The sequence below is a fragment of the Daktulosphaira vitifoliae genome, unplaced genomic scaffold (assembly GCF_025091365.1).
Source record: "Daktulosphaira vitifoliae isolate Bord-2020 unplaced genomic scaffold, ASM2509136v1 Scaffold_4, whole genome shotgun sequence".
NCBI classification, from domain to species: domain Eukaryota; kingdom Metazoa; phylum Arthropoda; class Insecta; order Hemiptera; family Phylloxeridae; genus Daktulosphaira; species Daktulosphaira vitifoliae.
Genome location: NW_026099575.1, coordinates 37905366 through 37921127, shown reverse-complemented (window position 1 = coordinate 37921127; position 15762 = coordinate 37905366). Strand labels below are relative to the sequence as shown.

The 15762-nt window shown below is 28.6% G+C and overlaps 1 protein-coding gene across 8 annotated transcripts in view; it reads left to right on the top strand.

The window, feature by feature from the left end:
- The window catches only part of LOC126906077 (uncharacterized), a 177099-nt gene that overhangs the window by 96259 nt on the left and 65078 nt on the right, over positions 1 to 15762 (top strand). For 5 of the 8 annotated variants that reach the window (XR_007704181.1, XM_050686334.1, XM_050686332.1 and 2 more), the window contains 6 exons: positions 4074 to 4172; positions 6913 to 7479; positions 8764 to 9163; positions 9222 to 9497; positions 9621 to 9890; positions 10947 to 11121. Coding sequence is in view for 7 of the 8 variants with exons in the window: in XM_050686334.1 (XP_050542291.1) it covers positions 4144 to 4172; positions 6913 to 7479; positions 8764 to 9163; positions 9222 to 9497; positions 9621 to 9890; positions 10947 to 11121 (1717 nt within the window). In the remaining variant the exon portion in view is untranslated. The remainder of the gene's footprint in view (positions 1 to 4073; positions 4173 to 6912; positions 7480 to 8763; positions 9164 to 9221; positions 9498 to 9620; positions 9891 to 10946; positions 11122 to 15762) is intronic. The other 3 variants (XM_050686338.1, XM_050686337.1, XM_050686336.1) reach the window with 2 other exon arrangements.

Here is a 15762-nt window from a genome sequence, read left to right as displayed (position 1 = left end):
CAACAACTAAACAAAAGTTCTGACCTCATATCGATCTCAAATTACCATTTTTTAAATCGCCATAAAATTACCTATTTAATGATATTTTAAAATTTACAAGTTGATCTAAAAAAATTTTATAGTAAAAGTTCAACTTTTTATTATAATTGTTCGTAAATATCAACTATAAAAAATGACTCATAGGGTTAATATTTTACAAAGATTATTGTTAATATTATACTCTTTTCTTAATAATAAATCTTTAAAACAAGAGGTGATAGAAAAAATCACAGATTTGAATTCAGGGCAAAAATTAGTTTAGAAAAGTACATTTTTGTTTCTAAAAAAGAGTATCAATTTGTCGATCACTATTATTTAAATAAAACTAAATGTTAAACATATTTTTAACATCTGTTTAATATTTAACATATGTTAAACGCTGATGTATAATTATTCAAATGCTAATCGTCCGACCTTTTTATAGCGATTTGAATAATTTTAAAACAAATGAATTTAATGCTTTCAATTATATTAAAGACTATTTAAAAATTGCAATGTAACTTTTTTAATGGGAAAAAATCATAACAGATATATTAGATTATCATTTTAATAAGACTATATGTTTTCATATGTTAATAATTTTCAGATAATAGGAATGATTTTGTTATCTTGTAGTGTTCACTTGTTATATTCAAATATTTCTTTAGTTCTGCGAAACGCACAAACGTCGGTAATGTTATGAAATGTTGTTTTTATTCGTATACTGAATTTTTTTTAAATTTTGAACATCCATCAAATTCATTTCTACTTAAAAATTTATTAAAATGAAATATTAAGAATTTTGTTTTAAATTATTGAGTACAAAATAATTTCTAATCTACAATATGTTAATAACGAATATACCTCTTTCTAGTGCGTATGTCTTGCCAGTAAAACAATTACTTTTTTTTTTTTGTTCAATGAAGTTTGAAATCGTTCAATCAATAAATTTACTCTTGTATTTGTAAATAGTCTTCGAAATTGGACTCCGTTTTATATTTATGAAGTTTTCATAGAATGGTCGGCACATCTAGATGAGTTTATCAAGCAGCTGGAAAGTCGTAAAACAAAAAGCCGCATTCGGCACGATTGAGAACTTTTAAAGTTTTATGTTTATCCAACTTATAACAACTCTTACGGCCAAAGTCTATGATAGGTAGTTTAACATTACGCACGAATACTATGCCAACCATACGTTTTTATGACGTTTATCAGACTTTGTAGTTTTATTTATTTTTTCACTTTATTCCAATTTCATATTCATCGTCCGTTAGTCATACGTGGAAAGACGTGTCTGCTGCGGCGACCCTAAAGTGACTCGGTTCATACGCCTTACTATCATCTTCTCCGTTGTGCATGTCTTTTCCACTAAAACAATTGAAATACGATAGACAAATTTAACTCGAACTGCTACACCCAAGGGATCTTTCTCTCGAAGATTTATTTCTCAACTACCGGCATTTGTTAGTTTTCAAACATTCACCTGTAGCACTCGAAATCAACTTTCTTTGAACTCCCCCTAAAAGCTCATTTAATTGCTTTTAATTATATCCCAAGAAGAAACAGAATCTCTTGAAGCAGTAGGTATCATTAGATGTTTCTTGGAAATTCAATTTTCACATGTATCGATGATTTTATGTAAAGTTACACATTCAAATCTAATGGTATTCAGATGAAACGATAACGTTTTCTTGTTATGTTTGTTTACATTTAAATACTTTGTAATTTGTTTACAAACATCACAAAATGCTCCAAGACAAATCTATCCCCGTTGAATAATATCTTCTTAATCCTTGAAATATTATTTTCAGTAGCATACACACAAATCAATAGCCATTATGTTTACTTAAGCTCTATCTGTTTGCTATGAGATAAAAACTTACAGCTCCATCGCCATTTTTACCCCAGTAATTGACTTTCAAACAAAATGTAAAGAGCAAATGGCCGATAAAGCAACAGAACCAACAAACAAATATGTATATAAACAATCTAGTATATGGCTAAAAAAAACTTGTAAACAATTACTAAGAACTAATAAATCCGAAGTCTTAGCCCATTATTTTATGATATCATAAGAGTTAATGATATAGTAGTTTTAATCAACAAAAATCACTTGCTCGTGATGCGTAAATAAATTTTAGTTACTGTTGAAATTTTATAGAAATCAAAAATGTTATAGTAATAGTTAGTTGTAGTTCAATTATTAAAAAACATTTTTATGATCAATAATTTTGATTTATATAGAACATATTAACAGGTTGAACACTAGTGGTTCTACTCGTTAATGTTAAATGAATATGACAATGTGGACTTAAGCCTTCATAAACACATTCGTAGACCCCATAAAAAATGAACTTTTGGAAAATAGAGGGAGACGAATAAATTTAATGGAGAACTACTTAAACATTAGACTTATAAAAAAGAGTATGAGACTATAATGCTCATATATAAAATTGTCAAGCTATGCTTTTGGTTATAAAATAAAATGTTCAAAAATTGTATAAAATGAAATTATTAAGTTTTTTTAATATATTTTTTTTAATAAAAGCAACATTTAAATTTTTATAAAAAGAAAAAACAGGAACCAATTAAATTGTTTTTTTTTTTCAGAGTTTTAATTATGCGTATACAGTCGGTTATATTGTTTATAAATGAATTTATATCCGCAGGCTTAGACAAATAACTAATAAAATTACTTTTTAAAGTAATACTCTTAAAATGGTATTAAATGGATAATGAAATAGTTTGATTAAAAATATTCTATACTCATATAAGATTAATTAATACATACAAAAACAATTTCCTCATTATTTAATAACAATAATATATATTTCATGTTAACTACCCAAGTCTCAAAATTAAATTGCATCATTCAGACAAATAAACTGTGTTATGCTTTTGGTAACAATAATTGTTTCCGTATAAATTTACCGGTAAATTATTTACTGATGAAATAATTTTATTTGGAAAAGTGAAAACTGTAAATAAGATTAGTTAATTATTTTTTCACTAGGTAAATTAATAAATCTCTAGAAAATGTATAATATGCGTTTATTTGGTTTATTAATTAAAAAATACTTTTTATTAGCGAACTAGAACTTATGATTACCGTTAAATGAACATTTAATTATAAATATTTTGCGAAGTCAGTTTTTTAAACAAGAGGGTTCATTTAATTTCAAATTGAATAACCACATGACATTTAATTTCGAGAAGAATGCATTTAAGAGAAACAAGATTGAATATAGGTCAACACTGTTGTGAATTATTTAGAAATAAACAAGAATGCAAAAATATTCAAAATCAGTATTACCCTTGTTTGACATTTAGCTTTAAAGATTTCCTTTAAATGCAATTTTAAATGTAACGAAGGACTTATGGATTATTTAGGAGTTCAGATTAGTTTCTTATTTTTGTATCGTAATTAATTTATAGTCTAAATATTATGACACAAGGAACATTCTTATTTTCTGATTCGAAGCTGTTAAAATACCGTTAAATATTATCAATATTATTTATATTATATAATATTGATGTTAATATTATTTTTGTTTTTGTAAAACCGACCAAAAATTATTTTTTGTCATTCCAACATTTACATTTTATTTTTGCTATTTACAAAAACTGTCAGTGCCATCTAGTGTAGAATGTTGAAAAGCTGGAATAAAAAATAATGGCTAGATGGCGCAATAAATAGTGACAAAATTAAAAAGTTATAAAACGAATACATATTTTTAAATCACTAACATTTTTAAGTAGTGTAATCTAATTAATTAAACCAAAATATCGGTCTTATCTGTCTTTTGTCTTTAGTAAACTTTTGTTTTTAATTAAACCTGTACTTTGATAAACACAGCACTTGATACTATTTTTAATGTTTATAGTAATTTTTATTTTATTTTATTTTATACACAACCAAATTGTAAATATTTATGAAATGTCGTTATAATTATTTGGTTTTAATGATTTTTTTTTTTTTTAATAATATGCTCTTTGCAAAATAATATGTATATACAATGAAAATTAGCAAAAAGCACGACGTGTGTGTGTTGCAGTTGTGATGGTGAAATAAATCTGTAGAGTAGGACGCTACCACAGTCACAAATCGCCACTAGAAAATGAATTATGGCGTATCCGAGGCTTCGTCATTACAGGTCCCGATCATAAGCATTTCCATGTTTTATTATATTCATAATTTTTATGACTACTATTTTAATAATTTTTGATTTTATTTTTCTAGTAGTTTTTTTCAAATATAATTTGTTATGAAAACACAATACTATATATATTATTATATTTGAACTATAATATTATTATTATTTTGTTTGTTCCTTTGACAAAACAGTCGAATTAGGATTGTGCAACATTGTTGGTTACGACTCACAAAAAGTGCACCTGGGACTAGTAAGTGTTAACTGTTGGTAATACTCGCGGAATACAAAATAAACAAAACAATAAAATGAACAAAATTGGAAAACGTTTTATGCTCTCACTCAATGTATTAGAAATAATGAGTTGATCAAGTTTCACTCAATTTAAAGCAAAGCACTGAAACTAGGAACGGTTCAATTTTAATAATATTTGGAAAAAGTTCATTGAATGTTTTAAAATTCACTTCAATACTTTTTGTTTACGATTACAGATCATTAGATTTCGACACAAAAACCTTTCTAACAAATATCAAAATTATTAAAACGTTCTTCTTAAATTTTCTCAATGAATTTAAAATATTGCAGTATTGACAACATAAATTTTATATTTGATTCGATAGCAGATATCATAAACTCAATACATAACGTCATTATAAATACATAAAGTCTCAATAAAATCCAATCGAGCGTGAAATTTAGTTACCAACTTAACAAATTCGAAAACTACACAGTAATATATCTGTATACGAAATTCTATATTATTATAGATATTATTTATTTTTCTAAGGTCTATTTACATTTAATAATGAGTTTCGGTGTACTTTTTGTATTCCATTTGTTGTTTAACTGGCGAATAACATTTGTAGGAAATGTAGATAATAATCTGTCTGTCTCGTGTAATCTCGATGGAAATTCTCATTTCATATATGAGAGTAAACATTTCGTTTATTTACTCTGAAATAATAGTAATAACATAAAGTTGTGATTGAAGTCGTGTAGCTCTTAAATAAACATAACGCTTTAAGTAAATACAACTAACCCAATGCTATAAAAAAGTAAGCAGAAAAACTAATTAGTAATTTTTCGAGCTTAAACTAAAAGAATACAGTTCTGTTATAGAAAACTTTCCCAATCCTTTATTAAAACATTACTATACCCTGATATTTTTTATGTTTTATTTATATACTTTTATACATTGATTTTATAATAGTAAAAACAAAGTAGACACAAAATCGTAAAAACATGGAATTTTTTTTATAAAAAAATTCTGTATTGAGTATTTAAAAACATGATTGAAAACCAGTGAAATGTAAACAAACTTGTAGAATGAGTCGTACCAACATTAATCACACGTAATTCATCAACTGTTTTTTTTTTCATCGCACAAATAATCTCTATACACCAGTAAATTTAATTATTTTTTAATATAAAAAGTTTAGTTAATTTTTTTTATTTTGTGTGAGTGTGTAATAAAGTATTTTATTTGTTTCACCATTGGTATCTATGATGCAACACAATATTAGTAACATTGATACATAAAATAAAAGACACTGGAAAATGTTTCGAATAACATTTTTCAAATATGTCAATTAGTTTTCATTTTGTTTTTTTTTCAAAATACTGATATTTGATATTTACATTAACGGAAATAGAAGTTCAGTTGATAAAGTTTGAACATTTAATTTCATTAACATGCAAAATTACAAAATCATAGGATACGTGCATATATTTAACATAATATATTTATACACATATTATGGTTATTTAATAGATTTATTGTTGCTTTGTCATTTTTGAATGAGCTAAAATTTGCTTTAATAGTATACTATTATACTAATTTGTCGTTTTATTGCTGTAGAACTAAAACGTTTGATTTTCAATTAGTTTCCTTCTTTGTGAAATATTATTTTACATATTTTGTTATTATTTATGTATTATATTATGCTAACAATTGTTTAAGGTAAGTTTAAGTAACATGACATGATTAAAATATATTTTTTACAATGTCCTTCTCTGAGTCTATTTTTTATTTTTCAATTATATGTTATAAAACGATGCAAACCGTTTAAAACTTACGATTAAATTAACGGTAGCGTTTAAATGATATTTCTTAATGTTATCTTAACGATAATTATGCATAAAATATTGTTAAGATATGAAGTATACAAGTCTTTTTTCTGCTTAAATCACAAAGGTCATATCATCATTTTTTTAGAATTCTTTTCATAAAATAAAAAAATATCGATCGTATAATTAATTCAGCACACTTACATTGTTTTTCTGTTTTCCATGAAAATATTAATAAGAAAATTTAGCCAAGGTAAAAACTTTTAATGTTGTTAATTAATTTATATATATTTCTACGTTTTTAATTATTTCTTACATGCACACCATTTTATTATTATCATTATTTTGTATATATAATTGTCTTAAAGTAAATTTTGTTGTATTAATTATACAAGTTATGTCTGCACTCTGTTGCTTACTGAGCGTTACCTCAAATAAATAAAAAAATTTTTGGATTTCGAATTCTTATCAGATTTTTAAATGTTTTTGTTTTCATTATCCTTTTAGATGCAAAGATTTTGTGATTTAAGGCGACTTTAAGTTTATTGAATTTTTTTAATACAATTTCTTTTTATATTATATTTCTATTGTGTGTGTATTTATTAAGTGCTTGAATTTAAACTAGTTAAAATCGTTTGTGTATACATTGAAATATAATTGTAATTATTGTGTATAGGACGATGACGGCCATATGCTTCGTCTGCAACCTGCCAATTCTGAGTCATCAGGTTGGGTTGGTGTGGCAAGGTGGCAATGGATGGGACGATATTTTACGCGAGCAAATGGAAGAAACGACGCTCAAGCAGCGACTGGGCGGCCGCCGAGACTCGGCAGCGCAAATCACCACAGAATCACCGCCCACCGAAACGGCAGAAACTTCACCTCCGGTCAGCCGCCGCCGAAGACGCAGCTCACTGGCCCAACTCACCGACATACTTCGTGAATGGAGTGGAACCGGTATGGGAGGTGGCGGTAAGTCGGGCGGCCGGCCGAAAGGCATCACCAGGCGTGAGACGCTTGCTGACATCGCCAAGACGCTGCCTTTCGGCCGGTCCAATACGATCACGTCATCGAGGAAGCGTCGCGAGTCTTCTGTGGACTCGGGCATCAAGTCTTCATCGAGTAAGGGACGTCGTGATTCTAAAAACGACTTTAGAGCCGACATTGCGAAGCTCCTCAACAACAGACGTGACTCTGTCATAACACCAAGTGTATCACAGCCAAGGAGAAGAGGATCCACCGAGTGAGTACGCTTGACATTATCAAATATCAGTTTAACAACACAGCAGTATATTGTACTAATAATATGTAAGCCACTCGAGTTGACTGCAATTGTTTGTGTTTACTAAAAACAAACTAATCATTTTCCACGCAGTCATAGTAAAACACAATTAGGTTTAGAGTTTCATTATCAATATTATCGGGATAATTAAACGTCCAACTTGAATACGTGGTAAAAAATTACATAAAATACATTGTTATGGTACACATATATTTAGAATATTTTTTATATAAAGTATAAAAGTTTATCAAATCGAAAATTTAAACACATTTAATATTGGCACCGAGTATGGAATGTGACTCAAAGTTTCGTCCAAACCATAAAAAATGAATGAGTTATTTATTTTTTTTTTTTACCATAAATAAACCTTGCTTATTAATAATTTCATTGATATTATTATAACTTGAAAAAATGACCCATGAAAACGTTTTATGAATGTTTATTTTCGAGAGTAAAAATAAATTGCTTTCCAAATAAAAGCTTTAATCTTTTTTTAATAATAATGTAAAGTTTTTTTTACTGATAATAATTTTTAAAATGATCTCTATACAAATAGTATTTGCTGTGCTTTAAATACATTTACATACAGTACATCCTACACACTTGAATGAATATTGTAAATTGTAGATTATATCTCATTATAATATACATAATGAAATAATCATAAAAATAAAACATTAAAAATGAGTATTTTTAATAAAATAAAAATTCTAATTCAACACAAAGGCAATTTTAAATATACATTTAAAATTAACATCATCTTAAAGTTGATACATTCGTATTCGTCGATGTGTAATTATTACTATCGTAAAGTATTTAAAGATTAAGACGAAAATTTAAATATTCACTACGGTACGATTTATATCATATTCGAAAAATTGTACAAAGATAAATGGGTTTAAGTTCATAAAAAATTATTTGCCCATCATAAATAGCGCTATTTTCTATCAATAAAATATGCGCCACAATACTTAAAGGAAATTAATTTTATACCGACTTTGATACCTAGTTGTTTTAACTACTTTGTTTTTGTTTTAAAATCGTCGGGTTTTAAGAATATACATACTTGTCAAATTGTGTGCTTGAAACCACCTGCTTATTAAAAAACGAACGAATAATTGAAATTATTGCACATGTTTTTGTGCTTGTAATACGTTAGTAAAAATAATGTATATTGACTGTGCAAGTTGAACTCAAACGAAATTTGTTCTAGCGCATTTTCGATGCAGTTAAGTTTTGTTTCAGTAGCGTTGGCCGCCCATCGGACTTGGACGGCAGACGTGGTTCGAGAGATGGCGGCATTCGTCAACACCGTACATGCCATAAGCGTAGAGATTCTCAGGCCATTGTTCCCGGCTTATCTACGTCTTCCAACGGTTCCGGAGACGGTGTTAAAACGACAGAAGACCATACAATAACACCCCCGACGATGGTCATTAGTAGTGTGACACCTCCTCCGACATCGCCGTGTGTTCCATCACCGACAAACCAACAGGCGCCGACCGCCATGGCCACAGCATCGGTGTCTTGTAGTTACACTCCGCCCGTGTCGTCTCCCAGTTCACCGGTGGCCTGTGTAGCGCCTCAGCTGACCAGCGGAATGTCACACGCACCGCCCGTTTCCCGAAGAGATTCCACCACACAAGTGAGATATGCTAAGCTCGAACTATACGCGAAACTGACGCTGCGATTGTTTTTCTCAGGTGTATTCAAGAACTCGCCGTAGTTCCAAACCACACGTGTCTCCCGAACGACGACACAGTAAAGACGGCGGCATTGGGTTAGCCGGCAACAAGCTCTCAAGACTGCAAAGGCAATCGACTGCCATCGACGAGAGCTGCTTGCCCGCGGGCGCTCTAAGCGGACGGAGGAGTTCTCAACCTACGCTGTCGGCAGAACAGGACTGGCAAGATCGGAAAACCAGACGGGATTCGCTGTCTCCCGACTCTGCGAATTACGCGAGGCGTCGCGATTCTAGAGTTAGTGTAATTATAAAACGTTGACATTATTAATTGGCTAAAATCGACGAAAGATTTCGTTCGATTTGACGGATAGGACTGCGAGACATCGCGTTTTTTTTACCACGTTCGTAATATTTTTAGGGCGGACTGTCACCTGACAGACAGGGTCGAGATGTGTCGCCCGGAAGAAACAGACGCCGACGAAATTACAGACGACAGAGCACTACTATGGGCAGTTACAACACACGCAACTGTAGAACGAGGTCGCCGGAATCGTCATCGTCGTGTTCGTCTCGAGAACCGTCTCCTGTGGGCAGATCAGTTACACCGGCAGCCGCCACTAGAGCGCCGATCATAAGAAGACAATCGACTACTGAAGAGATCCTAATCGCAAGAGGATTCCGAAGACAAGTGCGTAGAGACTTAACGATACGTTTTGTAGGCCCAACGCCCAATGAATACTTTTTTATGATGGTTATAACTATTACTATAAAAAACCACGCGTAGAACTCTTTCTGCGGTACAGTAGAATTGATACTATTTAAACATTGTGATTGTGTAAATATTCATTGTCAAACGTAATCTCTTCAAGTCATTAAATAATTATATTTTCGGTAAATATCACTTTATCTTAAATTTGTTACAAATGTATTGGCAGTTATACAGCCAAGTCTCCAGTACACATTACATTTAACCATAAATTTTACTACAGTTTGTAAAGTTGTTACTACTAATGGCCATTAACTTACATAGTTATCTCTTTTATTTTCTATCGAGTACCTTATCGACAAACTGAAATTTAATAGTCACAAAATATTAGACAGTTAAAAAATAATGACACTATTCGCGTATAACCTTAATGATAATTATTTCTCCGGTTATTTAAATCGATCACAATATAAACGTATTTTTTTATACATAAAAAAATGTCATACTCTATCATATAATATTATAATCTTGCATATAAAAAGACACATTTTATAATATCGACGTTACATTATATAACACACGCATTTTGTTATATCTAAATTTATTCTCAAGAATTCATATTAATTATTTTCTTATTAAATTTAAGTAAAAACAATTTTTAAATTCAATAAAATTAATAAAATAATTCACTCAAAAAGACATGTTAAAAAGAATTCTTTTATTTTATAAGGCAATGTGTGTTTATTGATCTTGTAATGAATGAGTATAGTGTATTTGACCCTCAATAGTTTACTAATGTTTAAATTGCAAAAATATATATACGTTTACGTTGATTCATAAAAAATTATACCATCAAATTTTTATGACTAACATGTATAAAATTAACTCAATTTTTTCACTAATCGTTTCTAATTTTTATATTTTATAATGTAATTACAAACATTATAAAATTAAAAGTTTTGTGTAAAAGTTATTATTATTTATTTAAAAATTTGTTCACAAGATGCTTATTTATTTTTATCGGAACTTAATTTTCAGTCAACTACTGAAGAAATGATTCGCTGTAGAAATTTCCGGAGACTTTCTTCGCAATCTGATGAATGCTATAGAACTAGAGGCCGAAGAGATTCAAGTACACAGATAATTGATGGAACATTGGCCACAATGGCTGTAGAAACTAGTAGCACGCTGTTTGATTCTAGTACTCAAACAGGTAAGAAATTTACCTATTTAAAATTTAAAAGATATTAATTTGTCCACTCGAAAAAAGTGATTTCTAGTCAAAACTTTTAGATATAATCTCACAAAAATATATATTTTTATTTCTCTAAACATTGTTTTGAGGCTACTTGAAGTTTTTAGAAGGCATATTTATATGACTTAAAATGTTGACCGTTTAAACATAGTTATTATATAATGTAGTAATGATTAAAGAGTAAAACTGAATGCCATAACTAGTTTATAATTGCCAATTAGTCGAAATAATATTTGACATTTGGTTAGAAGGTTTTCCCTTCAATACTGTTATTGCATAACATCAACATTATTCGATTAACCTTTTAGTTTTCCTTCAAGTCATAAACACATTTAGTTTATGATATTTTTACGAGCCAGCCGCCTAAGAGTGTAATTTTATGTGTTCCTGTGAGTATTTTCTTTCTATTTTTCTTATTAGCAACCCTAATTTAAAAAAAATAAATAAATTATTTAAAAATTAAATGTACAAATAAAAATCATTTTCATTAATTTTGTGTCTAAAGTGTTTAACTCAATCATTAGATTTAATAAGAAAATTGTATTATTTAGTTAAAACAAATCAGTACAACAATTTTTTGGTAAAATTTGAATTAATTTTTATGAGATCATTATAAAAAAAAACGGCAGCACAGTGGGGACGTGGCACAGTGAGGACGTGGCATAATTGGGACAAGAATAGATGATATTTCACAGTGATTACAATCATTATCATAAAAAATGCTTCGAAATACATCGTGTATAATTTTAAAAAATTGGTGAATTATTCTAAAAATAACATCAAATCCCCATTTCATTAATTATATACTGATTAGTAGTTGTTAGTCTTATATGTTTTGTATAATATATTAAACTTAAATATTCATTCAAACTACGAATAAATACTTAGTTATTTATAGTAATTCATATTAATAAAATATTCCATCATTTAATATTGTAAATCTTACAGAGAAATTATAAACAAATATAAAGTTGTTATATATTTCGTTATTGCTATGGTAAACGTCTATAAAAATTTGAAGTGCTTGATTCAAAAATAATTTGTTTAAAACTGGTCTACAAGGAATTTTTATCAGTAACAAAATTATGTTTTTTCCAAACCAATTTTTTGCGCTGATTTTAAATGTTAAATGATGATTTTTACACCAAAATAATATTTTTTGTTTAATTTTGGAGGCTATTTACATATACATGACATGTCGTTAGGACAATTTTATTTTTTAACTTTGAGCATATAACACAAGCTTCCATTTAACACATGTTTAAAGCTTGGAGTATTTCGAAACATTTTTAAAAATTAAGTTGAAATAGTTAACTTTTGGTACAAAAGTTGCTATTTTTACAATCTCTCTCTGAGAGTAGGTTAAAAGTCACATTTTTAAAAAAAATATACCAAATGAAACGAAAACACCTAGGGTGACTTTGTAAAAAAAAACAGTTTTTTTCGTTCATTTTTATAAGAGTTATAATAAATTTAAAAAAATAGTTTAAATAAGTCGAAATTGACCGATTTTAAAAATCATAATTTTACAGGAATTACCACTTTTAAAAAGAACGAAAAATGTTTTCAATTTTTAAGGGCAATGTATTCAACTAGATACGATAACTGATCTTTTGACGTACGTTTAAAGAAATCAGTCCGGTAAGAACTTAAAAAATGTGGTGACAGTCACAAAAAAAATAAATAATCAAAGTTACACCTTCACACTTTGCATCAAATCTAAAAGTACATATAAACATAGAAAGAAATGTAATATCAATCGATTTTTTAGTGTTTAAATGGCCAAAATTCTATAGTAATGATTTAAAATTTTTAGCTTAGATGCGAACCTGAGAAGGTATTAATTTTACTATGATGTATTTTTATTATTATTATTTTTTGTGTGTCTGTCACTAGTTTTTCTCAACCGATTTCTTTCAACAATACGTCATAAGTTCACAAATCGTATCTAGTTGAAGACATTATCCTCAAAAATTGAAAAAAATTCACTCATTCCCCGTAAATGGGGGAAATTTACAAAAAAATTACAAATTAAAAAATAACTAATTTTCGACATTTTTTCAATTTTTTTTACTTGAAACTGCCATAACTTTATCAAAAATGATCAAATCAAAATAATTTTTTTTATAGATACATGATGTTTTTAACTAACATTTGCTATATTTCTTTTATAAATCTGACCTTTTACCTGCGGACAGAAAGGATTTAAAATGACAACTTTTTCACAAAAAATTAACTTTTTCAATTTAGCTTTTGAAAGTTTTCCGAAAACTCTGACACTTTTATATATATCTTAAATTAAAGCTTATGTAATATTCTTTAATATGAAAAAGAAAATTTTCCGACTTTATTCTGTTTTCATGGTGAAAACGGACATCAAAGTTAATAAAAAAAATAAGATTTTTGTAAAAAAAATTTTTTTATATTTTTAATTTTATAATGCTATAACTTTTTGAAAAATATATGAATCAATACAATTTTTTTATGATAAATACTATTTATATACCTCTTTCATTGGACATACTTTTTTTTTTTAATAAAACCATCTCTCTTTATATATTTATTCATATATTACAATTATAAATCATCAAACTAGTAATCAGGATATAAATAAGGAAATAGGAGATTGTTTAGCTTTTGAAATAAACCATCAATTTTTTAAAATTAAATATTATCTACAGATTTCTATCCAAGCGTTTTTTGTGATAGTGATTTTAATCACTGTCAGATATTATAATACTTGACCAAACTATGCCACGTCCCCACTGTGCCGCGACCCCACTGTGCTGGGTTTTTTATTTTACTATTCTTAGAAAAATATTCTATGAATTTTATATGTTTCATATTATTTTGGACTCTCGTTTTAGTAATTAGTAAGTAAAGAACCTAATAAGATGTACATTTAAAAATATCCATGACATAAATTATAGTAAACTCATTAGAATTTGTAATCAATAACGTGTGCATTTAATTTGTTTAAATTTTTCTCATAAATTAATGAGTAACATTTTAATTGAGATAGTATTTATTAGTTGAAATAAATTATATACGTTTATTTATATGTTTGTACATGTTTATATGTATAGTATCGTTAAATACTGAAATGTATTGTCACCATTAAACTTCAATAAAATTCTTAGCATTCAAAATAAATAAATATACATATATACGTATATATATATATATAGTAATGAATCCAAGAAAACATTGTTTTATCCCATTTATATAAAGTTAAATGATTACAAATTCTTAAAACGTTTTTCATTTGAACAATTCAACAGTCATTTTTTATGACTACTAAAGGAATTCACTAACCATTATATTTTGCGATGTATGTGGTAATACTTATGAATATTAATAGATTAAAATGCTTAAAACTTTATATTTATTTGTCCTAAAATTATATCGACCCATCAAAAATGTTTCTAAGAAAAGTGTTAAAGAATTTCTAATTTGAAATGTTGAAAAAATAAACAAATATATTTTTCTTATTATAGACAAATTATAATAAAAAAATGATTTTAACGTAATCTAAAATCATAATTATTATTAAAAATAAAAAGTAAAGAAAAATATTTGCTGGTTAAAATGTTATTAATGATGTCAAAACATGATAGGACACTACGTATATGTTTTTTATGCATGATTCTTTCTTATCACACATGCATAGTATAGATATGTGCAGTAAGTAAGGAAACGGGTCAACTGTTACAAACAACTAGAATAATAGAAACCGTTTCCCTGAACACCTAATATAAAAAGAACAGAGATGTACAATTAAGGACTAACACGTGGCGATTAATTGTCGAACAAATACCGGTTCGCCCGATAAAACACAATAAATGATGTTATATTCTTCTTCAAGTGGTATGTGAGAGACACACAGTTAAATATGTGTGCTGGTGAAATTCTACGGACAATATTTACGCGGTCAGTTTTATATATACTGAATGTGTTGATCAAGAATTATACATAAAACTTAAGACTTAATGTAATAATTCGGTATATATTCGTTGAGTAGACGCGATTTTATCTATTTCATTTGCGCATAAATACTGTTTGTTTGTACTGTCATAAGTACTGTGCGTTCAACGCTATTGTACCTACATGGACTGAGACGTTTTTAACATGGTTTGTTTCGAATAGAGTATTAAAACTAGTAAATTTTGCCATGGTAAAATAGTTTCAACATTTAAATTTAATTTTCGATGCAGCACTTTGATGCAAATGTTAACATTATAATCATATATCGTCGTCGTCGCACGTGGCTTTTGAGTCTAAGATAAGTGCGAGGAGGCCGCCAGTCAGCATCGATTTTTCCATCGTTTTTCGCACTGACACGTACAACGGGCCTCGGTGCCCTTGGTTAGAGTACAAGAGTAGTGTAACGACCGCGGTATCGCACGCCGTAGACGAACAGCTGATCCGCCGGAAAACTCGTGACTAAGTCGGTAGTTGCTCGCTCGCCATTAGTGTAGCCGTCTCGACGGTCGACAACGGTCCGTGACGCGACGCCGTCAGTTTTACCGAGTTATTACCACTCGCATTTGAATTTTCCTTGAGATTAATCCGAGAGGTACAGGGAAATCATTTGAGTGA